Source organism: Glycine soja, chromosome 17 (assembly GCF_004193775.1).
Source record: "Glycine soja cultivar W05 chromosome 17, ASM419377v2, whole genome shotgun sequence".
Lineage (NCBI taxonomy): Eukaryota > Viridiplantae > Streptophyta > Magnoliopsida > Fabales > Fabaceae > Glycine > Glycine soja.
This window is the reverse complement of record NC_041018.1, coordinates 9599307-9624954: the sequence shown is the minus strand read 5'-3', so window position 1 is coordinate 9624954 and position 25648 is coordinate 9599307. Positions and strand designations below refer to the sequence as shown.

Here is a 25648-nt window from a genome sequence, read left to right as displayed (position 1 = left end):
ATAAAAAAACCACGTAATAGAATATTTTGATTTTTCATTAGTGTCTTTATTCTGAAGGAGGTATTAGGAGTCATCGCGAATAAGAAACGGCCACGTCATTTTGATCAGCATCAGACGGTGCGTTCGGTCCTCCCACTACGCCCTTCTCTCTCGCTATTTCTCTCACTCCAACGTGCGACTGCTTGCTCCGATTCGATTTTCCGTTTTCCGATTCCCGCAACCCTAACCCCTCCCTTCCTCATCGAAACTCCAATCGAAACCTCGCATTGGATGAACAAATCAATTTAGTTAGGGTTCCGATTCGATCGCGCGGAAAAACTGAATGTAATCCACACCGCTCTTAAGTCTCAGAGCTGGGGGCGAATCACTCTCGGCCACTCGGAAGCCCGGCGGCGGCGGCGTCACCTCCATCGTCGCAGCAGCAGGGACTCTGGTTCTTCCTCCGCTTCCACAATGCGCCACGTGTCCACACCCTCGCGTATCTCCCCCAGGTCGAATCCGTGAGCCGCTACGCATCTGATCTCAACCGCCCCGTCCAGCTTCGCCCGCCGCCTGTCATGGAAAACGCCGCCAACGCCTCCGCCGCCGTCATTTCCGGTCCCCCGCCGCTCGAGGAGCCCGAGTACTTGGCTCGGTATATGGTCGTTAAGCACTCGTGGCGTGGTCGCTACAAGCGGATTCTCTGCATTTCCAGCGTCACCGTTCTCACTCTCGATCCTTCCACGCTCTCCGTCACGAACTCTTACGACGTGGCGACGGACTTCGAAGGTGCCTCGCCCGTTCTCGGCCGCGACGAGAATTCGAACGAGTTTAACCTCAGTGTGAGGACCGATGGACGCGGAAAATTCAAGGCCACGAAGTTCTCATCGCGGTACAGGGCGAGTATTTTGACGGAGTTGCACCGGATTCGGTGGAACCGGTTGGTGCCGGTGGCTGAGTTCCCGGTGCTTCATCTTCGGCGAAGGGCAGCTCAGTGGGTTCCTTTTGTAAGTCACATTGCTTCTTTAGTTGTGATTGGTTCTCTTGTTTTTCGATGATGATTGCTTTTCTGTGAGCTTTATCCGGGACGTGAGTAAAGAGAGCAGAGAAGAGTTGACATGCATGCATTTTGATTTTGGGATTATTTTTGTTTGCATTGCGATGGTTAATAGTTTATGGTACTGTTTATTAGTTGTCTTGTGTTGTTCATAGTTTGTTGTGGATGATGGATGAATTGTGAGGATGTGCTTTTGTGTCATTCATTTGTTCCATGCCAATCAAGAGAAAAGAAAAAATAAGTGTGTCAAGCAAGGTTTTAATAAATTGACAAAATGAAATTTACATATGGAAATTGAATTACTTTATCTAAACAAACCATTTGAAACACAAGGTATTTGAATTGACTTATCCAAACAAAGTATTTTGTAAATGAAAATAATCTAATTGAAGCAATTCCATGCATGCCAAATTCCTTATAATTTTAAAATCCTTAATCCTAACATTACCTTAATGTTTTATATTGTGAGAATTGTGGAGATTAGGATGGTGGGGAGATAGTTTTTTTTAATAACCGGCAGTTGTCTTTGATATACTGTATGATGAACTTATACAAAAAAAAAAAAAAAGAATGAGTGGTTGATAAGCTAAACTAATTATCCTATATGGCTGGTGGCTTTCACAGAAATTGAAAGTAACTTATGTTGGTGTTGAACTTCTCGATACAAAATCGGGTGACCTTCGCTGGTGCTTGGATTTTAGAGACATGGATTCCCCTGCAATTATTCTTCTATCTGATGCTTTTGGAAAAACAAATGTTGATCATGGTAGCGGATTTGTTCTTTGCCCCTTATATGGAAGAAAATCTAAAGCTTTCCAAGCTGCTTCTGGATGCACAATATCAGCTATTATCTCAAATTTGGTATGGATGGATTTGTTTAAACTTCAATATTTATTCTGCGAGATATTGGATCCTTAAATTACGTTGCCTTTAGGCATGAAATAAAACAGCATTTGTAAGAATGGTTTACTTGTGCTTTCTTGATAACCAAGGAATGCTACCTGTTTTAATATCAACAGTAATAACAGCGCATAAATTTTATTGCAGACTAAAACTGCAAAATCCACTGTTGGGCTATCCTTGTCTGTGGAGAGTTCTCAAACTCTCTCTATTTCTGAATATATAAAACAAAGGGGTAACTAGTCATAACCTTGTTTATGTTCCTTCCACTTTCAAATTCATTATTTATTGCAGTGAATTTATTTTTTAACCTTGAACAAACAAATGTAATGCAGCAAAAGAGGCAGTTGGAGCAGAAGATACCCCAATGGGGGGATGGTCTGTAACAAGGCTGCGTTCTGCTGCCCATGGAACTCTAAATGTTCCAGGATTGAGCTTAGGAGTTGGCCCAAAAGGAGGACTAGGTGAGCATGGTGATTCTGTATCTCGTCAGCTCATTCTTACAAAGGTTTCACTTGTGGAAAGGCGTCCTGAGAATTATGAAGTAAGTGACGCATTTATTAAGTCAACTTGTGAATAGGATGTAGCCATTTGGCCCATTTATAGATGAAAATCTATTATAGGCATTGATACGTGCTGATGGAATTTCTTGCACAAGAAATTAAGCATTGATAAACTATTGTTTTTCTCAAATATTGTTTTTTAATAAATCTTGAATGACATGATTACAGATTTGCAGCATAAGATGCTACTGTGTGCAATAGGTTTTTGGAGTTTTTTACCACGGTGATTTATGCTTTTTTCTATAAGGCTGCACATTTAGGGTACATGTGGATAAGGTTTGAAATAGAGTGCTTTTATTATATAACTTTTTTCGTCTGAGAAAAGTCCTAATTGATTTTCCCCCCTAAAAAGTTATCCAGTTTTTTTTTTAAACGTTCCTTTTAATTAGAAAAAAAACTTTGTACTAAGAAAAAGCTTGAGCAAATGCGGCCTCAATTTGTTATGGTAACAGCAAGCAAGCAGTATCTTATTCTGAGCCAGGTTGAACAGATTTTAAAGATATATTAATCTTGAACAATATATGCATCATCAAAAGAATGTGGATTTGTGTTTTTGTCAATAGTTTTATGTTGGCTTTACATGTTTTGATGCAACCAATTTCATTTAATGCATTTATATGTGTCTATGCTAGCTGAGTTTTACTTAGAATCAGAGGGGTTATGTCAAGTGTTGAGAATTTTTACTAGATGTGTGCAGGCTGTTACTGTTCGTCCTTTATCTTCAGTAAGTGCTCTTGTTCGGTTTGCTGAAGAGCCCCAGATGTTTGCAATTGAATTTAGTGATGGATGCCCCATCCATGTAAGCTTTTGTTGTGCTATTTAGTTATGATTTGTTATGCACTTATGCTATAAATTTTCTCACCAATGTGGCATGAATTGTAGGTTTATGCAAGCACATCTCGTGATAGCTTACTTGCAGCAGTTCGTGATGCTTTACAAACTGAAGTAGGTAGATGTATCTCATCTTGGTTGAGAATTGTTTTTAATTGTATGTGTACATTGAAGCATGGTGATTTATTTCCTATAATGCTTGTCTAATCTCATAATATCATTGTTTAACCTGTTCCTGAACTGGAGGCAATCTTATATGATGTTATAAAAAAGAAAGAATGTCTTATTGCAGAATGGAGTGTCCAAGTGCTTGTTTGACTTCTAGTGATGTTTATTTACAGGGTCAATGTGCCATACCTGTATTGCCAAGACTGACAATGCCTGGTCATCGTATTGATCCTCCCTGTGGGAGAGTTTTTTTGCAATATGGTCAACAAAAGCCTGTTACTGATGCAGAAAGTGCATCCATGCATTTGAAACATTTAGCAGCTGCTGCCAAAGATGCCGTTGCTGAAGGTGGTTCTGTTCCTGGATCTAGGGCTAAACTATGGCGTAGAATAAGGGAGTTCAATGCCTGTATACCATATGGTGGTGTGCCTACAAACGTTGAAGTACCGGAGGTTACTTTGATGGCCTTGATTACTATGCTTCCTGCTGCCCCAAATCTTCCTCCAGAATCTCCTCCATTGCCACCCCCTTCACCAAAAGCTGCAGCAACTGTGATGGGTTTTATTGCATGTTTACGCAGACTACTTGCCTCAAGAAGTGCAGCTTCACATGTGATGTCTTTTCCGGCGGCAGTTGGAAGGATAATGGGTTTACTCAGAAATGGTTCAGAAGGTGTAGCTTCTGAGGCTGCAGGGCTTGTTGCTGCACTTATTGGTGGTGGGCCTGGTGATGCAAATGTAACAGATTCTAAAGGAGAATGGCATGCCACAATTATGCATACAAAGTCTGTTTTGTTTGCTAATCATAATTATATCATCATTCTTGTCAACAGATTAAAGCCCACGTCAGTATCGCCTTTACTGTCAATGACTGTTGTCGAAGTGCTCGAGGCTATGATCTGTGATCCACATGGTGAGACTACCCAATATACTGTTTTTGTTGAATTGTTACGCCAAGTTGCAGGGTTGAAGCGTCGCTTGTTTGCACTGTTTGGTCACCCTGCTGAAAGTGTTAGAGAAACAGTAGCAATGATCATGCGATCAATTGCAGAAGAAGATGCTATTGCTGCAGAGTCCATGCGGGATGCTTCTTTGCGTGATGGTGCTTTGTTGAGACATTTACTGCATGCATTTTTCCTTCCGTCTGGTGAGCGGCGTGAAGTTAGTCGACAACTTGTTGCTCTTTGGGCAGATTCCTATCAACCAGCTTTGGAGCTATTATCCCGAATACTGCCTCCTGGCCTCGTTGCTTACTTGCACACACGTGCTGATGGAGTTCTAGCCGAAGACACAAATCAAGAAGAGTCATCAATTGGGAAAAGAAAAAGACGTTTACTTCAGCACAGGAAAGGTCGCATTGGGAGAGGACTTACCTCGCAAGAACAACCTTTCCCTTCAGCTAATAACTTTGATGCTTCTGATTCAGCTAGGCAGACAGTGGGTGCTATTGTTAGAGGCTCAGACAGCTATCATAAAACTGTTATGGACCCAGGTTCTGGACAGGCTTCAAATATTCAATCATCAGTTGTTCACACTAGTGAAAATTTGAACAATGGATCTTCTACAGGAGAAGTTCAAAATGGGCATTCAACTTTTGTGGATTCAGCTATTGCGGTATCAACAAACTCAAATGAAGCTCCAGGATCTGAATTTTCAAATTCAGTTGATCCTGACAGCAATGCAGTTGGTTTGCAGAATGCAGGCATTCCTGCTCCCGCCCAAGTTGTTGTGGAGAACACCCCTGTAGGATCTGGTCGACTTCTATGTAACTGGCCTGAATTTTGGCGAGCTTTTGATCTTGATCACAATCGTGCAGACTTGATTTGGAATGAGCGTACTAGGCAAGAATTGAGAGAATCTTTGCAAGCTGAAGTTCATAAACTAGATGTTGAGAAAGAGCGTACTGAAGATATTGTTCCAGGGGGTGCTACATTGGATATGGTATCTGGGGTTGAGAGTGTGCCACAAATATCTTGGAACTACCCTGAATTTTCTGTTCGTTACCCAAGCTTGTCAAAAGAAGTTTGCGTGGGACAGTATTATCTTCGGTTACTGCTTGAGAGTGGCAGTGGTGGCAGGGCGCAAGACTTCCCATTGCGTGATCCTGTTGCTTTCTTCAGGGCACTTTACCATCGGTTCTTATGTGATGCTGACACCGGGCTTACTGTAGATGGTGCTGTTCCTGATGAATTAGGTGCGTCTGATGATTGGTGCGACATGGGTAGATTAGATGGTTTTGGTGGAGGTGGTGGATCATCAGTGAGAGAACTTTGTGCAAGGGCAATGGCAATTGTATATGAGCAGCATTACATGACCATTGGCCCTTTTGAAGGTACAGCTCACATTACTGTTCTCTTGGATAGGACAGATGACAGTGCTTTGAGGCATCGACTTCTTTTACTTCTGAAGGTGTGCAAATTGAATTTACTTTTTCCTTGTTTTGTCTTCTCTGAGTGGGAGGAAGGATTACTATGCTTTTTTATTGTATCATAGTTCTGTTCAAAGGCCATCCTAATACTTGTCCTTTAGAGTACTGCAATTTTGGCACTATTTGGGCAAAAAGAAAATACATTTTAAATTTTGACCTTCATTGCTGGTAATTGCAATTTGTAACAGGATTGGTGGTCAATATTGATTATTTGATTTAATGATTATCCTAAATGGAATAAAGTTTTCAAAATGCTCAAGTAAACATTGCAGTATGTCAATTCTATTGTTTGAAAATTTAAATTAACTATGGTTTACTGAATTTCAGGCATTGATGAAGGTTTTATCAAATGTTGAGGCTTGTGTTCTAGTTGGAGGTTGTGTATTAGCTGTTGATCTGCTTACTGCGGTTCATGAAACTTCAGAGAGGACATCTATTCCCTTGCAATCCAATTTAATTGCTGCTAGTGCTTTTATGGAACCACTTAAGGAATGGCTGTATATTGATAAAGATGGTGCTCAAGTTGGTCCTATGGAAAAAGATGCTATTAGAAGATTGTGGTCCAAGAAGGCTATTGATTGGACAACAAGGTTTTGGGCATCTGGGATGCTAGATTGGAAAAAGTTGCGTGATATCCGTGAGCTTCGTTGGGCACTTGCCCTCAGAGTTCCTGTCCTTACCCCACCTCAGGTAGAATCATGCTGGAGTTGGAAGATAATATTGATAATAATTTCTTTTGTGATGTTTTCTGTAGATTTTGTGCTGTTATCTTGAATTGTTGATAACTATAAGCTTAGGCCCATTTGGAAATCTACCGAAAGTCATAGAAGATAGCTATGTTTATGGCTAATAAATTGTCTTGTCAAAAACATTTTTTTGACACTTCATTCTTTAATTTTTTTTTCCTTGTATCCTACTAATAGATAAAATATGTATATTGTATTCAGGTTGGGGACACTGCTTTGTCCATATTGCATAGCATGGTGTCTGCACGTTCAGATTTAGATGATGCTGGAGAGATTGTTACTCCAACTCCTAGAGTAAAGCGAATCTTGTCAAGTCCACGCTGCCTTCCACATATTGCACAGGTAATTTTAGTAATTGTTCATTTTTTTAATCAGCCATGTTAGAAAATATTGATATTTGTTATCATGAGTTATGACTTGCATCTTTCTAAGTAGCATTTCTTTCCCAAAATTATTTTGGCTAGATTCTTTGATTCTTGATTGTCTTTATCATTCTTGTTGAAAGAGAGAGAAACAGATGCAAGAGAGGCTGAAACTGTGTGTCTTGACTACACAATGGAGTTCGTTTTATATAGACTTAATGCAATAAATACAAATAGATATTGGAGATAATATTCCTATTTACATGATATTATATGCCTGTAACTACAAAGTTCAACAAATAATAATAAAATATAAAAGAAGAATAAATCCCAAGAGATAATCTAGGATACTCTAAAATATTCCAAGATATAAAAATGATATCATAAAATTGTATGTTTTGTCTACTCTTCCAACTTCTAAACAAATTAAATATTATAATATTTTGATTTCCTTTTTTCCATTTCATTTTGTTTTTCTGGGGGTGCGGACAGGCCTTTCTTTCTGGGGAACCAAGTATTGTTGAGGCAGCTGCTGCATTGCTTAAGGCTATTGTTACACGGAATCCCAAAGCTATGGTCCGTCTATACAGCACTGGTGCATTTTATTTTGCACTGGCATATCCTGGGTCTAATCTACTTTCAATTGGGCAACTCTTTTCTGTCACCCATGTCCATCAAGCATTTCATGGTGGGGAAGAGGCTGCAGTTTCAACTTCATTGCCTTTGGCAAAACGTAGTGTTCTTGGTGGACTTCTCCCTGAATCTTTGTTGTACGTACTAGAACGTAGTGGTCCAGCAGCATTTGCTGCAGCAATGGTTTCTGATTCTGACACGCCAGAGATAATATGGACTCACAAAATGAGGGCAGAAAATCTAATTCGTCAGGTAATCTAAACTTAGCCACCCTGATGAGTTTTATTTTTCCTCAATTTTTATAATATTACATTCACTGGGTTACTAATATGATATTTACATAGTATAATTGAATCCATTCTCCTTCGCTTTTTATCAGGTTTTGCAGCATCTTGGTGATTTTCCGCAGAAACTGTCACAGCATTGCCATGTTTTATATGACTACGCCCCCATGCCTCCAGTGACATACCCAGAGCTGAGAGATGAAATGTGGTGTCACCGTTATTACCTCAGGAACCTATGTGATGATATTCGTTTTCCAAATTGGCCAATTGTTGAACATGTAGAGTTTCTTCAGTCACTACTTGTAATGTGGCGTGAAGAGTTAACTAGAAAGCCTATGGATCTTTCTGAAGAAGAAGCTTGCAAGATCCTTGAAGTATCCTTTGAGGATGTGTCTAGTGATGGTGTAAATAAAAGAAATTCTCTGGAAGTTATGGATGAAGCATCTAGCTTATCGAAGCAGATTGAGAACATTGATGAAGAAAAATTAAAGCGACAATATCGGAAACTTGCTATGAAATATCATCCTGACAAAAATCCAGAAGGGAGGGAGAAGTTTCTTGCTATACAGAAGGCCTATGAACGCCTCCAGGTAAACATAAGTTTCCATGTCATACACAGGCTTCTTTCGAATCATGTTTCAGTAAATGTCACTAAGATGGCATGATTATTTCTAGTTTTCTACATAACGGTTCTCATACTTATATTGTCTTAGTATCTCAGCTTAAAAATTGTGGAGACTTGTGTTGTCTTAACTCTTGGGCAATTAATTTATGAATCAAGTATCTTGTGCATACAAATCTGAAATCTAGTTGTAATTTTTCTTCGGTATGCTATTGACTTAAAAGCCTCATAGGGGAAAAAGTTGCACATTTATACAATTTTATTTTTTAGCTTATATGTTTTAATCTTCTAATGAACCACCACTGCAGAATACATGCATGCAAGCTTACAATGGTTGTATACTAGCACAAAAATGGGCCATCAAAATCATAATGCTCATTGATTTTCATTTTGATTTCTTTGTGTGTGTTTATATCCTCCATTACAATGAATTGTTCTACTAAAGTTTTTTTTTTTTTTTTTCATTTGCAAGCAAGAATACATATGCCTTTTATAATTTGTTCGATTATATTTTTTGTGACCAAAACATAGGCTACCATGCAAGGGTTGCAAGGTCCCCAGCCTTGGAGATTGCTACTTTTATTGAAGGGACAATGTATTTTATACAGAAGACATGGAGATGTATTGGAGCCATTCAAATATGCCGGCTATCCCATGTTGCTGAGTGCTGTTACTGTGGACAAGGATGACAACAATTTTCTTTCTTCAGATAGAGCACTTCTCCTTGTTGCTGCATCAGAGCTTGTCTGGCTGACGTAAGAGTTTCAAGTTCTTTCTTAGGATTATGCAAATAAGTTTCATGTTCTTTCATGTCCTTGTTGCAACATTTTGTGGTAACTTTTGATCCTTAATTGAATTTTCATATGGTTAGATGTGCATCTTCTTCATTGAATGGTGAAGAGCTGGTAAGGGATGGAGGAGTACATCTTCTTGCAACTCTTCTTTCCCGTTGCATGGGTGTTGTTCAGCCAACTACTCCTGGAAATGAACCATCTGCCATCATTGTTACAAACATCATGCGAACATTTTCAGTTCTTAGTCAGTTTGAGGCTGCCAGAGCTGAGATACTTGAGTTTTCCGGACTAGTTGAGGACATTGTGCACTGTACTGAATTTGAGCTTGTACCTGCAGCTGTTAATGCTGCTTTACAGACTATTGCCAATGTTTCTATTTCCTCTGAATTGCAAGATGCTTTATTGAAGGCTGGTGTTTTATGGTATGCCTCTTCAATTATTGTTTTAGGGTAAATTATTTTATATCTATTTCAAGTTTGTAGGAGGGTGAGTCTAGCGATTAAATAGGATAAGTAGCTTCTACAGTTACGTATTTAAGTACAGCTTGTTACATGGGTTTACTGTTATAAGTGCATTCCAACTCTTGTTCTCAAAATGGTCTTGACTAGTTCTCCCCAGTTTAGATATCCTGTTTCTATTTTCCAATTCTCTTAAACTATTCCTCTTCCTCCTTAGGATCACCTTATGAGAGATCTTTGAATGTGTTGCCATCCTTATCTTATTGCAACTTTTGTTTACAACTGAATGCCTTCTATCAATCTTGAAGATTTTCTTTTTTAATTCTGACATCTCCAGAGACATTCCTGACTCACTCTTCCAGTCTCCTTCTAAAGTAGGACACCATCACCTAAATGGCTAAATCTTGTATCGCATGTTGATCCCTGTAATAGAATGAACAGGATCCAAGTTTGAAACTGAGCTAGGCAAAGAATGATGGGACAATGATGTGGGAACAACTAACAAGGGAAAGAAAAAAAGGATTAAGACAAATACTCCCTGTAAATGATTAGCCAAAATTAATTTTTTTCCTTACTCAAAGAATTGTTACCAGTAACAGGGTTACCAGCTGAGGCATTGAGGGCAACACTCTTCTCCTGAATGCATGAAACTGATATCATCAAATACAGAAGACATACATAGAGTTTCCTCCTCAAACACTAGCTTCCCTTCAATTGGGGAGCTATTCCCATCTGTGATAATCTTTATGAGTGCATTTGTTTCACGGATTAAAAGTTGATTCCTGGGGATGTAAACATGGGAATGTACAAGCTTTTAAAAATTCTTCCCGGGTACTGTTGATTCCTGGGAAAGTTGTAACTTCCATTTTTACCATACTTTCCTACAATTTTATTCGCATGTGGTAAGGGAAGTTATCGTCTAAAATGTAACCAAGCACATTTTAAATATATTCAGGAATAATATTCCTAGTCATAATATTCTTGGGAATATAACATGATACTTTGAAACAAGCGTTCCTTTTGGAACCTGAATTTTGTTTGTGTTTGATTCAATACCTCATTAAATGTGCTGCACTGAGCATTATGTGAAAGTTGACCAAATATAGTACAAGCTCTACCTTTTATCTAGTAGGCATAAGAAAGAAATTTACATTTTTTTTGTCTTAACCCTCCAGTTCATCAAGGGAAAGGGACCTTGACTAATTCAAAGTTCGGTCAGGAGGTAAGTAAAGCCTGATCAAGAATTGCTTCCGCCAAGGATCAAACTCGGGTAGTACCCGAACAATTTAACCTTAACTTCAACACATTAACCTTACACATTATCTAGTTGGCATAAACGGAATTTACATAATAATACCATCTGATTCTCACCTAGTATTATAATTTATACTTTACTCCTCTAGGCATCTCAGTTAATCCTGGTAATGAAGTATTACTTTTTCAGTTGTTGGTTAGCTAATGAGCTCTAACTTTTATATGTTGACCATAATTATTTATGGTACATAAAGAATATTTTTATCCTATTTAGTTTTACTTGTAAATATTTTTGGACTTATCTATTTAATATGGTCCATAATAGGTACCTTTTGCCTCTGCTGCTTCAGTATGACTCAACTGCAGAAGAATCTGATGCAACAGAATCTCATGGTGTCGGTGCTAGTGTTCAAATTGCCAAAAACATGCATGCCATAAAAGCATCACACGCTTTGTCAAGGCTCAGTGGTTTGTGTGGAGATGAGAGTGCAACCCCTTACAATCAGGCAGCTGCTGATGCCGTCAGAGTTTTGCTAACTCCCAAGCTCTCTAGCATGTTAAAAGATCAAATGTCCAAAGATTTACTGTCCAAATTAAATGCAAACCTGGAGTCACCAGAGGTATTTTTTCTCATCATCCTTAACCCTGTGTAAGGATGAATTGTTTTGATAAGGGCACTTGTTTTCTTGTTTGTGGGACTACCATTGGAATAAAAATGAATGTTTTACTCTGTAAAGGTTTTTATTAATGTCTCTGATTGCACAGTTATTGGAACATAGTTTAAGTGACAAGACAAATATGTTGGACAAGAAACTATATGCATAGTCATTAGTAGCTAGGTTTTAGTCTGTGCCCATTTTTGAATCAGTCAGAAAAGATTATTGTTTAGGATGTAAGAATAAATTGATGATAAGTTAATGATGTTATTGTTAATAAAATCGGCATGCTGAGATAAAGGAACTGTTGGTTTGGCCGATGATAAAAAGCTACACATTTTATAGGAAAGAACTTAGAATACTGTTAAGCTGAAGAAATTTTGGAAGGAAAAGATTGGCAGATTTTGAGTTGAATAAAGAAAAACCTAAATATTTTGGGAAAAAGAACGTCAGATAAAATCTGAACTCTGAAGAGCTGAAATTTTTTTGAAGAGAAAAGAATAGGCTGAAGAGATCTACAACATAGGCAAAAAGGAGATAGGTCCTCTGGCAACTGGGAAAGTAGAACTGAACTTTTTATGTTAAAACTGATTGAACAAATTTATTAGAGCCTTCAACTCATTTTGAGCCTGCTACTATGCTTCTTGCTAGTTGACACAGCAATTAAAATTCAAAATATGTAACCTAATGTTTCTAAAATACTTACACCGGTGTAAATGGCACTCTCCTTCCCCCTAAAGAAGAAAAGGCACAAAAGGAAAATATACCAGACTATTGTATTGTTGATATAGTCGTACAAATTAGTTGGTATAGTTATTTGTTGTTTCTTTTAGTCACTAGTCTTCCTGGTCATTTAATAGGTTCTATCTACTGACTACCTGTAGTGTTCAATGAGATAATCCATGAATTCCTGCAATAGTTAACCATTTTTTGCTTTAGAATATTTATGTTTCAACTTTTAAGAAAATAAAATTAAGCCTTTTCTTATTTGTATTTGCATGTTGATGTTGATGTTTATACTATCTTTTGAATACTGTGCAGATTATCTGGAACTCTTCAACACGAGCAGAGTTGCTGAAATTTGTGGACCAGCAACGTGCAGCTCAAGGTCCTGATGGTTCATATGATATTAAGGATTCACATGACTTTGTCTATAAAGCACTATCCAGAGAATTATTCATTGGAAATGTTTACTTGAGAGTCTACAATGATCAACCAGACTTTGAAATTAGTGAACCAGAAACTTTTTGCCTTGCTCTGATTGATTTTATATCTTATCTTGTACACAATCAATGTGTTGAAGATGCCGGTCATAAGGTTGAAGGCACCTCTAGTTTCTTTGAGACTTTTGAGCATACAAGTGAGGCTGTTGATGGATCTGTCAATGAGCAGCAGGTTCTGGAAAATTCTGGCACAATGTCTGAAGAACAATCTTTAGGGAAGGAAGAGCTTGAGCTGATTAAAAATCTCCGTTCTGCATTGACCTCCCTTCAGGTTAATTCATAACTGCCTTATTATGTAGTGAACTACTTTTATTCAGCATGTCTGACTATTCTTCTTTATTTTCTGCAGAACCTTCTGACTAATAATCCCAATTTGGCATCCATATTTTCTAATAAAGACAAGTTACTGCCTCTTTTTGAATGCTTTTCTGTGCCCGAAGCATCACTCAGTAACATTCCTCAACTTTGCCTAGGAGTGTTATCACTCTTAACAGCACATGCTCCTTGTTTGCAAGCCATGGTTGCAGATGGATCTAGTCTTCTGCTTTTATTACAAATGCTTCACTCATCCCCAAGTTGTCGTGAAGGGTCTCTCCATGTTCTCTACGCATTGGCAAGCACACCAGAGCTAGCCTGGGCTGCTGCCAAACATGGGGGTGTTGTCTACATTCTTGAATTGCTCTTGCCTTTGAAGGGTAGAAGACTTGTACATCTTAGTTGGTCATTTATTATTCTCATTTTTAGAATCGGTTTGCAGATTTATACATATTGATAAAAATCATAATTCCATGCAGAAGAAATTCCACTCCAGCAAAGAGCTATGGCGGCCTCCTTGTTGGGGAAGCTTGTTAGCCAACCAATGCACGGACCAAGAGTTTCTATCACACTTGCAAGGTTTCTCCCTGATGGCCTTGTATCAGTAATCAGGGATGGACCTGGTGAAGCAGTTGTAGTTGCCCTTGAGCAGACTACAGAGACACCAGAACTTGTATGGACGCCAGCGATGGCGACTTCCTTATCTGCACAAATTTCCACTATGGCATCAGAGCTATACCGTGAGCAGATGAAAGGGCGTGTTGTTGATTGGGATGTGCCTGAGCAGGCATCTGGACAGCAGGAAATGAGAGATGAGCCACAGGTATTCACCAGATATATGTGATTTTTTTTTATAAAATTATGTATAGAATAATATATTTTCTCATAAATGGATTTCAACTTTTGTGTGGATGCAGGTTGGTGGCATCTATGTTAGGCTGTTTCTGAAAGATCCCAAATTCCCTCTTAGAAACCCTAAAAGGTTCTTGGAAGGTCTACTAGATCAGTATTTGTCGTCCATTGCTGCCACCCATTATGAGGTGCAGGTTATTGATCCAGAGCTTCCTTTGCTCCTGTCGGCTGCACTGGTTTCCTTACTGCGTGTGCATCCTGCACTAGCAGATCATGTTGGATATCTTGGATATGTACCAAAACTAGTTGCTGCTGTTGCATTTGAGGGAAGGCGAGAAACAATGTCATCAGGTGAGGTAAACAATGGGAGACATGCAGAACAAACATATGACCCAGATAAGGAATCAGCAGAGAACACACAAACTCCTCAAGAACGTGTGCGCCTGAGTTGTTTGCGTGTCTTGCATCAACTTGCAGCTAGTACCACCTGTGCGGAGGCCATGGCAGCAACCAGTGTTGGAACACCTCAGGTAGCTGACAAGACATGTTCTATAAGTATCTATTAATTTACAATTTTACAATGCTTTATGCCAGTTATGCAATGTTCTGCTTTTAATTAAACTGTTATCGTGGCTCCTTTTTTGGTTTGGAGCCTGCTGAAAATGGTCTTTTGTCTACCTGCTTTATACCATAATATTTTGAACAAAATCCTTACCTCTTATTGCAAAGAAAGAAAAATAAATGTGAAAACATATCATACGACACTTGCTTGTCTGTCATGAGAATATTCTGTTTTTCTCAGGGATCATCTCTCTCTAATACTTGTTTCCCTCAAATCTCTCTGGATCCTGTATTGTTCATCTCCAAATTCCATTAAGTGTGTGATCCTGGTTCACCTGATCTAGAAGCAACTTTTGACTTTTTTTCAACAGTTTCTTAGCTGCTAATCCTAGTTTTAAACTTATTTTTTACTTCAGAATATATAAGTCTCAACGGAAAATGTTAAGACTTGCAATTGTAGGGAAAATCATGCTATTTTGGAGAATCTTTGGTTCGATGACAGCTGTCATTTATTTATTATTTATTTCCTAGGGTGGGGTGGAGAGTTTAGATATGTTTCTGTTGGTGATAAAGGCTAAATATTGATTGTGGGAGGACATACCATTCAGCTGCAGTTGATATTGAGTGACTTAGCTGATGAGTATGTAAAAAGAAAGATTTAAAAGTTTACATGTTCTGATAGCCTCATGCTTTAGGGAGGGTTCTAATTTCTTTTTGATATTGTTAGTATGCTTTTGTTGCTCTACTTCCATTATCTGTATATATAACTTGCATTGACCTAATTTTTAACTGTCTTTGACCAAACAAAAATTTTATTTTGTTGTTTAAATTTCTTCTTCCAGGTTGTTCCGCTGCTAATGAAAGCCATAGGGTGGCAAGGTGGAAGCATTTTAGCTCTTGAGACTCTAAAACGTGTTGTGGTTGCCGGAAACCGAGCCAGGGATGCTCTTGTTGCACAGGGACTTAAGTGAGTACCTTGTATAATTGAAAATTGATGCGCTTTTAACTGATTCAATATTTTTTGACTTGGAGATCCAAGTTCATGATATAACTTTGCATTAGCTGCATAAAACTTACACAAGATGCAAGTGAAAGAGAAAACTCATCAAATCAATTTCAATTATAAGGCCTTTTTTTTTGTTTATATAAAAACCTGGTTTGAGTCCTTTAACTTCCCCTTGTTTTTGTAGATTTGAAGTTCAGTCGTGGTAGTGATGTGTGAAGAGTTTGAAATTTGAGTCAGTAATTAAAAAACTTACTAAATACCCCTTAATTTTACAGAAATATAACTGCAAACAACCACCTTATCCCACCAAGTGAGGTTGGCTACAAGAATCACATGATGCCATTGGATTCTGTTATATATATATTTTTTAAGAATTGCAAACCCTCTCTCTCTCTCTCTCTCTCTCTCTCTCTCTCAATTCTAAAATAAATTTTACAAACAATGCAGAGTTGGTCTTGTTGAAGTTCTTCTTGGTCTTCTTGACTGGAGGGCTGGTGGAAGGAATGGCTTTTGTTCTCAGATGAAGTGGAATGAATCTGAAGCATCTATTGGCAGGGTGCTTGCTATTGAGGTTGGAATCTCGGTCAATTTTATTCTTCCTCTTGAGTTTGAGTTTCTCTCTCCTCCATATCTTCTTCTTTACTATTTTCTGCAATTTTTAAAAAATTGTATTTCTGTATGCTCCAGTACCTGGTGTTTCAGTGGTTTTTAATCAGATCACATTTTGTTTGTATATCTGAGTTTCCATAGAATCAACTATTACTTTTAAATTTCCCATTTCTTAATTCTGACATCTTGCACTTTAAAATAATAATTTTGCATTTACTTTGAGTCTGGATTTTGTATTTTTTTCTGCAGGTATTTTATTTCTTTTTCATTAATTTATTTGCACAATTTGACTAACATTAAAGAAAGTACTTGCAGTTGTTGTTTCTAAAAAAAATGATATTGATTAATTTGTAACAATTTTCTGTTGATGATTAATTATTTGTTGTTGACTAGTTACTTATCTGCTTAATCAGGTCTTGCATGCCTTTGCTACTGAAGGAGCCCATTGCACTAAAGTGCGAGAACTATTGAACAATTCTGATGTAAGTCTCAACACATGTAGAGTAGTAATATGGCATGGTTGTTCGAGTTTTTGGCTTTTACCTCTTGGCACCTCTGTGCATTTTGCTGCATCCTGTTGCAAGTATACATATCTAAGTTTTTACCTTCTACAATCATTTTCCCTCCTACGTTCCAGGTTTGGAGTGCTTACAAAGACCAGAAGCATGATCTCTTCCTCCCTTCAAATGCTCAATCTGCAGCTGCTGGCATTGCTGGTCTCATTGAGAATTCATCATCGTCGAGACTCATTTATGCTCTTACTGCTCCACCACAATCCACTACTTCTAGAACTCCTCCATCATCCTCTCCCGACTTCAATGGAAAGCAGGATCAACCTTTATAGTATTAAAAAAAATAAAATGTTTTTACATGATGGAGCATATACCCAACAAACCTATACCTGTAACCCACCTGTATAGTGCACTGTACAGTTTTGTTATCTAGTTGCTCCTGGGTTAACTGGGAAGCATGCGCAATTTTCTCTAGAGTTATTCGTTTGTGTAAAGAGGGGATCTTCACCTTCCCTTCCTTTTTTCCTTGTAAATTGGATGATGTATTTACTATTGCTAAAAATAGTGAGGTGATTTTGCGCATTATCGTCAAAGTTGAGTTTTATTTGTGGTGTTATTGACATGATCTCTGAAGCAGCTGACCTTTTTGTTTTAACTAAAATCCGTATTCTACCCAATTCCCTCACACCCCTCCCCTTCTATTCCTTTTTTTCCCCCTCTGCTACTCTCCCCCTACCATTCCATTCTCTTCACTTCCCCGTCTATTTAACCCTTTTCTCTTCTCTCCCGTCCCATCCCACTCTCTTCTTTCACATGAGACACTTTTCTTTTGCCTCTTATCTTCTTATCCATCTCATTGTGTATAAATATATAATAGAAACTAGTTTTCAATGTGAATAGAAAAAAAGTAAAACAAAACATGTTTTTACTGTATTAATTTTTTTTTGTCAAAAAATTTAAGATAATGGTAACGTGTTTGAGTTATATATATATATATATATATATATATATATATATATATATATATATATATATATATATATATATATATGATCCATTGACATCATGTGTAAGTCTAAAAAATTTAGTCAAATTTATACTGTTAATATAAGTTAATCTTATGGTTTATAATATCTTAATAAATATGATAACTTTAACATATTTTATAACTATCAATTAATTAAAGATAAGCAATCGGTTACATTATTTGTATTGATTCTTTTTAACTATTTCTAAAATTTATTAACAAAATAATGTTTTCTACAAATGTTTCCCATAATAAAGTCTATATTTTTTTATGCTTATGATATACAATTTTCACCCTTAATATAGGTTAAAGAAAAATTATGCATCCCTTTAAAAAAAATATTGCATAATGCTTTAACAATAAAATGCATAAAATAAAGAGTAAGATAATAATTTTATAAATAAGTTTATATTGTAATTACATTATACATTTATTTTTTTCTATTTTCTAATAAATGTATTTTTTAACTAGTAAAAAATAAACTGTTATGATATGTTTTATTGCATGAAAAAAATTAAAAATATATTACTGTTAATAATTTTAATAAATAATTAATTTAAAAAATCAAATGATTTAATTTAATAATTAAAGATAACTAACTGACAATCATTAAATATATTAAAGTTTTCATATTTATCAAGATATTATAAATCATAAGATTAACATACACCAACAATGTAGATTTTGTGTAAATCTTTAGATTTATATATAAAGAAATTAAGACAATGGAAAAATGATTTTTTTGTTAAATTTTTCAAAAAAAATAACAATGGAAACTTGTAAAAGCAAAATCAAAAGAAAATTCAGAAGAAAGAAAAAAAAAAGCAATAACAAAAGAAGAGGGGGCAGTAATAGAGAAAAGTGGTGAACATAGTCCTTTCTACATTACTGCACGTTAGGCGTGCTAAAAATGATATTTTAATTGGTTGGATGGGTATCAATCCCAAAACAGTCATAATAATAATGATGTTTTAAAATAATAATAATAATTACTTTTAAATATATTTATATTGAGAAAATAATTGTAATATCTAATTTTTTATGATATTTTTTTTCATTTTTCATATATATATATATATATATATATATATATATATATATGTTTTGATATTATTCTTTGATATTGTATTTATTATTAGAATATTTTATTTTCTATTAATCAGTAATTGATTGATATTATAATTTCATTTTTCCATATTATAAATAAGGTGTGAATTATATTGACACACAACTTACAATAATTAGAATTTTGATAAATTGGATTAATTCAATTTATATTGATGTACAAAGTGTATGCTAACCATATTTAATTCTTAAATATTCCTACTTTTTTTTTAGAAACATTCACATCTCTTGACCATTGAAGATGATGACAATAATAACAATAAAATTTTATTCTATTAGATGAGTCGGTGACATGAATTACACGATCTCATTCGACACATTAAAAATTAAAATTTTAAAAATATTATTAAGTCTAAGATTTTTCTTGATAATTTTTTCCAATGTCTTTTTTGGTCTCTCTTCTTTTTTTCAAACTAAAAATCATGTTATTCACTCTTATAACAGATACTATTGTGACCTCTTTTCTTTTTACATGCCCAAATCAGCTTAAGTGGTTTTCTATCATCTTTTCCTCCTATGCTATATCAATCTTCTATAATATATATAACACCATTTTGTATTGTTAAGGGCAGTTGAAGATAACAACGAAATTACTTTGTTATAATATTAGTTAACACGAATATTGGATTGTCTTTGGAATTGCGACTATCGAAGAGGAGCAATACCACTGTTAAGTAAGGAGTCCAACCAAATTTTGCAATCAAACATACAAAATGTCGAAAAAAATATGTTTAAAATAATTAGAAACAAATAATATGATGTATTTAGTATTCTTTTTAACTATTATTTATAAAAAAAATCTTTTTAAGTAGGAACTTTAAAACACTCATTGTTGGTTAGGCTATTCTTTTCAACACACTATTTATCCTTGGTTGAAATTCATGTCTAACAGTAACAGCGGCATGCTGATTAGGGACTATTAAGACTCATCCAATGTTATAAAATACAGACTGAATAATTTGGTTTGATCAATGATCAGTTATATGACTGGTCTAGCTAGTTAACTTGTCAAATCGTACATGCAAATAATTTGATCGAAAATAGGTAACTTGGCAAGTTTAACAGATTGGCACATCAAAGTCAACTTAATTCGTTGAGGAGGAAAGAACAAAATCATCTAGTAGCTTGCTTCTAAACGCATCTAGAACAACTAGATTGGACCATTCCCTTGCCAATACACTCCACAAAGCCATTAGAGGAGCTCATCCAACATTGTCACAAACTTGTAGCCACTAGAGCTTCATCAACGTTCAATTTCTAGTTTGTAGTCTAGTATATATAGTGGTTGCATTCGTCTATTGTACTCGGCTTTACCTTTTCCCTTGTATTTGTACTCAAGGAGCAATAAGTCATCGTGAGACGACAGTTGACAAGAGTGGAGTTTTAGAAATTAGAACCATGAAAATTGTTGTGATACTATATAATGCATGAGGAGATATGATGAACATACTAAATTCTCTCACTTTGTTTAACAGGAAAAATAAGAAAGAAGTTTTCTTTGGAGTTTCACTTATAAGAACATTTCTCCCCCAAGTTGTCATGAAAATGCACGTTTGCTGCATTTGCTATTTTTTGTATTTTTTAATAATAATAATAATTTAAAAATAATAAACAATTGTGTGTTAAGGAAAATACTAGAGTGAACAAGTTTAATCTTTTTATTAGTGTTAAAATTTTATACTATTTATTTATTTCCACTTTTTATCTTTTTTGTTTTTGGAAACCACTCTTTTATTTATCCAAACAAGCATGCAGAACTTTATTCATTTCTTTTTTATTTTCTTATTTCTATCTATTTAAACAACACCTTTTTAGTAATTTATTTCTCTTTGACTTCTGCATTTTATACATTTAAACCAAACAGAGTATAAATTAGAATGAATTTCTATGCGAGTTGGAGCCTTAAAATTTCTAAAATAGATAAAAAAAAATGATAAAATATAATGTAATTTAATATATCAAATCAGAACTACTAATATAAATCACAGGGCAAATTTTTCAATAGTGCACGTGCATCTTGGTAGTTAATTTTTTTTAAAAATAAAAAAAAAAAGCAAATAAGTATATTGATAAAGAGGCACAAAGAGTGCCCAGCTACCATTACAAAATAATTTGTTTCAAGTGATAAAATAAAAAACTTTTAATGTAGCAAGGTAATGCACACCAATCTCTTTTCTTAATTAGTTTCATCTTATGCACAAAGTGCCAGAAACAAACTAAAAATGTTTTTAGCCAAAATCAGAAAGAAAGAAAATCTATATATCTATATAAAAGAAATATGGATATTGAGCATCTTTAGTTACTTTAAAAAAAAACACCAACAAACCTTGCATTTTCAACATTTGGCATTAATAGATGAATGCTTGGCCAGCTCTCTATAAATCCCGTTAGCATCAATTATGTCGAGCTCCTCCTAACCTGCTAATTAATATAACCATAAAACCTGCTAATTAAAGACTCATCGTGTTAAACTTTGATCCCACCTTAAACTCCCTTCAAAATTGTTTTCAGATAATTAGAATAAGCCGCATTTTACGTAGTAACTCCACATGCCTTGGGACAAAATAAGAATTCGCAAGCTCATGTTGTCAAAAAATTCGCAAGTTCATCATGAGAATTTGACTAAGCATGTATGCTGATAGTTTTTTTTTATTATTATTATCATGACATTGATATAAAATAATCATTTTTATTGGTGATCAATCTGTATTGAAAAACCTAACTCATCAATTTTAATGAAATTTTTTTATAATCATATTATTCATAATACACAAATTTGAGATCTTATTTAGAAAGATGAAGTCTGCTATCATTCAAATGAATGACTTATTGGTATGTATTTTATTAGTTAGTGACTAATCTTTGTCAAAGAACATAATTGATCACCTTTAATAAAGTTTTTTTTCTCAATTATTTTTAATTCTCATTTATTATAATTCAATTCTTATGATGTTTAAAATCTGAGTTTAATGGTAATATAAAATAATTTTATATTATTATTCAATCACAAATTATCATTAATATATTTTTAAAATAACTATTTTAAAAGTTATTAATTTTACCATACATTATTTAATTGTTTGGGGTATTCTTATGCCTTTGTTACTCTATTTATAATATCATTCTTTACTTTGGCTGATGAAAAATAATAATCATACACTATACCTTGTGATTGGATGATAACATTTTTTCCTCTTGGAATATATACGAAGACAAATCCAATTAATTAAAAAAACACATATATTTTTACATTTATTATAATTAATAATATATTTCTTATTAAGTATGCATGTGAAGTATAGGTTCATTTACGCTCAACGTGCGCGTACGTACGGCAAAAAAGGGTCCAAAAAGTTAGCAAAGGTTGTCACTTTTCCTTTGACCTTTATCTTCCTCTTGATTTAGAGCACAAGTTAGGTGCGGATTAATTAATTTGTTTATAGTTGAGTATGCAAAATTCAAAAAATGAAATATTCATGACATACACTTTCTATTAACATCCCATGAAAGTTGAAACTGATACGATGTATATATATGGTCCACAAGAATGGAGGTGCTAGCTAGCTCTACTAACATGAAAGTACAAGTCAATACGAATATGTATTATAATTTTTTTTTGTACAAAGTCAATGTGAATATGTAAACTAAAGTGAGGTGGCTTAATGAAAAAGATGAAGTAGCAGCTGTATGTACGTACGTGGATGTGATATACGTAAAGGGCTCCATAATTTCCTCTACGTACGTACGGTTCAACAAACTAACCTACCCTTCATGGAACCCCATAAGAAAGAAAGAGAAATAAAGAAATGTCTTCGGGTGATAGGATATTGCTTTAATTGAATTCTTATGGATGTTGGTGAGATCTCGATTGAAGCCAAATTAATTTTATTTAGTTGTCGAAAGTCAAATGTATCTCTCTTTTAATGTGTTATTTGCCTCGTGATTCATTTTTCTCATTCTCTCAACGGTCTTTCATTAATGCTATTATTATGTTAATTTTTGTCCACAAATTGATGGGCTTCTTCGTGCTTCTCACCAAGATTCCAGACCCATCAAAGTTTTGTCCACATTTAGTAATGGGGTGAAAGTAAACTTGATTTGTCTAAGTTACACAGCTTAATTTAATGAACACAAGTCACACTATTTATTTATTTATTTATTTATCTATCTATTTATTATTCATTTTTTTATTGTGTGCGTGCCACAGGCTGACAGCTAATTATATTTAGATATATAAATAATGGTAAGATAACCACTCAAGCCAACGAAACTAATTACTGAAAGGCAAAATTAGATTATGTTAATTGCATCACGTTATCTATTTTACACTCCACTCAAATGATTAGCCAGCATATGAAGTAGAAAAGGAGATATAATTATTAAATGGAAAAAATATAGTATCCATTTGGTTTAGATTTTTTTTATAAATAATATTGATTGTTTATTCTTAAGGATGGTTTATTCACCGGATTTAAATTAGAAATACTTCGAAGTATTACGGGGAAATCAACCTCATCGGCAAAACATATACTTATAAGAGAATTTCCAAAATTTTATCGAATTATAAGAATATTTTTTGTATTATGATAATTTCTCTAATTTTTAATTTATTTTAAATATAATATTTGAGTTGTTTGACAAAAAAATAATATGAAACATTAAGGTAATGGTTGACAAAATTAACTAATAATTAAGAATTAAAGACTAACATATTAAATAAGTGTTTGATAAAATTATTGATTGAAATAATTGAAAAATAAAAAATTACATAAATAGACATATTTATGTAATGTTTTTATATAACTTTTAATTTGATTTTCTTGATAAAAATATATTTATTAATATTTATAATTTTACTATTAAATTAATTTAAACACTTATAGCTTTTTATTTATAAAATATAAAAAAAACTACAAAAACTTATTATATATTAGTAGATCACTATCAATATCATGTATAATAAAAACATAAAATGAAAAATCTTAATGTAAAAAAAATAAAGATAACAAATTTTACGAAAATATTAAAAAGAAAATCTAATAAATATTCAAGAACAACAAATAATAAATATAAAAAAATAAAAATTAACCTTTTAAAAATATTACTTTAAGTGGCATCTAAAAAATTTTATTAAAAAATTAAATAAACTTTTCAATTAATAAAAAAATAAAAATTAACTGAAATTTTTTTTGTCAAGCATACTCCTTTTATGTATATGTGACTTTCTTATAGAATATTTAAATTACACAGGTGCTTTTATTTGCGGTTGGGACGGCTACTGTTCTTCAGGCTGAACTTAAACGGAATTCTTATTGGCCTAAAAGTTAGCTTCATCAATAGGATTTTGAGTTTATAGTTCGTCAGATTAAAGCTGTGAAGCTACGTAATGATCATTAAATATGATGGGAATTGAAGACGAGAGTTATAAGCTTGGTTTAACATGATTCATTTTTCTCGTTAATAAAAAATACATATATTAAGGAATAGCTGACGTCTTTAAATTTTAATGTTTCATAAAATAAAAAGGCCAATAAAGGCTTGGCAATTAGGTTAAAGAATATATAAAAAAGAAACTTATTAGAATTTGTTCTTATCTTACCTTAAACTCTGACTTATTCTTTAAATTCTTCATTTTTTTTAGTCATTGTATATTCAATTTACAATTAGAGATAAAACGGGAGAGCTTTAATTTGTTATTTAATTCCTACAGAATAGAAATTTATAGTTATTTTATAATGTATGGTTACTACGTATGATTCTCAAATAAAAAACTACTACGTATCATATTAACGGACGAATATGGTTTTAGCATTGTAGAAAATTAGACTTGAATACTTTAGTACGTTGACGGCTTTCCAAGTATAGTGAAAATGATAGCTCTTTTGTTGGGTGGAAATGGAAACATCTAGACTCTAGAATGATGCAGTAAAATACTAATATCTTTCTTTGAAGCTTTAGATTCTCAATACCCCCAAAAGGTCAAACGGTTGGTTTACCAACCTATACCTTTCAAACTTCAAACTTCAAACTCAATTCAAGTTTAAAATCTAGTCATAATGTGATTTTTCCTTGTTATAAGAAATCAAATAATAGTTTTAAACTTTTAATAGAAACAAAAAATATTGATTATTGCTTGAACTACATATATAAATGTATTTAAGAGTTAGTTGACTTCACTCAACAAATACTTTTATATATATATATATATATATATATATATATATATATATATATATATATATATATATATATATCACTTAGGAAAAAATAAAAATAATAAATAACTATTTTGTTGTGAAAAAAAAGTTACTATTGTATTTGTTTTTTAATTAATAAGATTATTTAATGTTATAATTATTATATTTTTATAACGTATCTACTCCTATATTATGAATTAAAAAAAACAACTTAAACAATCTTTTGCAAGATATTTTTTTTCAGTTTTAGGAATATTATTTATGGAAATAAAACATGAAAATTTTATTTTTGAATATTTAATTAAAATGTGTTTGATTAATTATAAATTTAGTTGGAAATATTTTTTATATTCTTGAGAATAATTAAAACATATGTTTGATTAAATTATTTTTTCCTAAAAATATATATTATAATTATTATTTTAGAGATGCTGGAGTATTTTTTTATAAAACAAATTTTATCATAAAACTAATAAATGACAAATAA

At 33.9% G+C, this 25648-nt stretch overlaps 1 protein-coding gene across 2 annotated transcripts; it reads left to right on the top strand.

Moving 5' to 3' along the window:
• The first annotated feature begins 77 nt into the window (after positions 1–77).
• Positions 78–17416, top strand: LOC114394274 (dnaJ homolog subfamily C GRV2-like). Of its 2 annotated transcripts, XM_028355955.1 has the most exons (22): positions 78–986; positions 1661–1897; positions 2084–2171; positions 2272–2480; positions 3197–3298; positions 3382–3444; positions 3672–5906; positions 6253–6615; positions 6873–7013; positions 7526–7918; positions 8046–8540; positions 9104–9327; positions 9444–9788; positions 11404–11698; positions 12776–13228; positions 13307–13652; positions 13752–14095; positions 14190–14654; positions 15528–15652; positions 16139–16262; positions 16714–16782; positions 16938–17416. In XM_028355955.1, exons 1-22 carry the CDS (start codon positions 558–560, stop codon positions 17142–17144), a joined length of 7752 nt encoding a protein of 2583 aa, XP_028211756.1. In that variant the 5' UTR covers positions 78–557; the 3' UTR covers positions 17145–17416. The 2 variants fall into 2 exon arrangements, with proteins under 2 accessions (XP_028211756.1, XP_028211757.1); XM_028355956.1 differs by lacking the exons at positions 78–986; positions 1661–1897; positions 2084–2171 and having other exon boundaries at positions 2277–2480; positions 3187–3298.
• Positions 17417–25648: the final 8232 nt, after the last annotated feature.

What these genes read in the sequence shown, in the direction of transcription:
- LOC114394274 (XM_028355955.1), top strand. Translation starts at nt 558, where the DNA reads ATGGAAAACGCCGCCAACGCCTCCGCCGCCGTCATTTCCGGTCCCCCG. An exon ending in TGAATATATAAAACAAAGGG is followed by an intron (nt 2,172 to 2,271) that starts GTAACTAGTCAT and finishes AATGTAATGCAG; the next exon opens with CAAAAGAGGCAGTTGGAGCA. An exon ending in GTGATGGATGCCCCATCCAT is followed by an intron (nt 3,299 to 3,381) that starts GTAAGCTTTTGT and finishes CATGAATTGTAG; the next exon opens with GTTTATGCAAGCACATCTCG.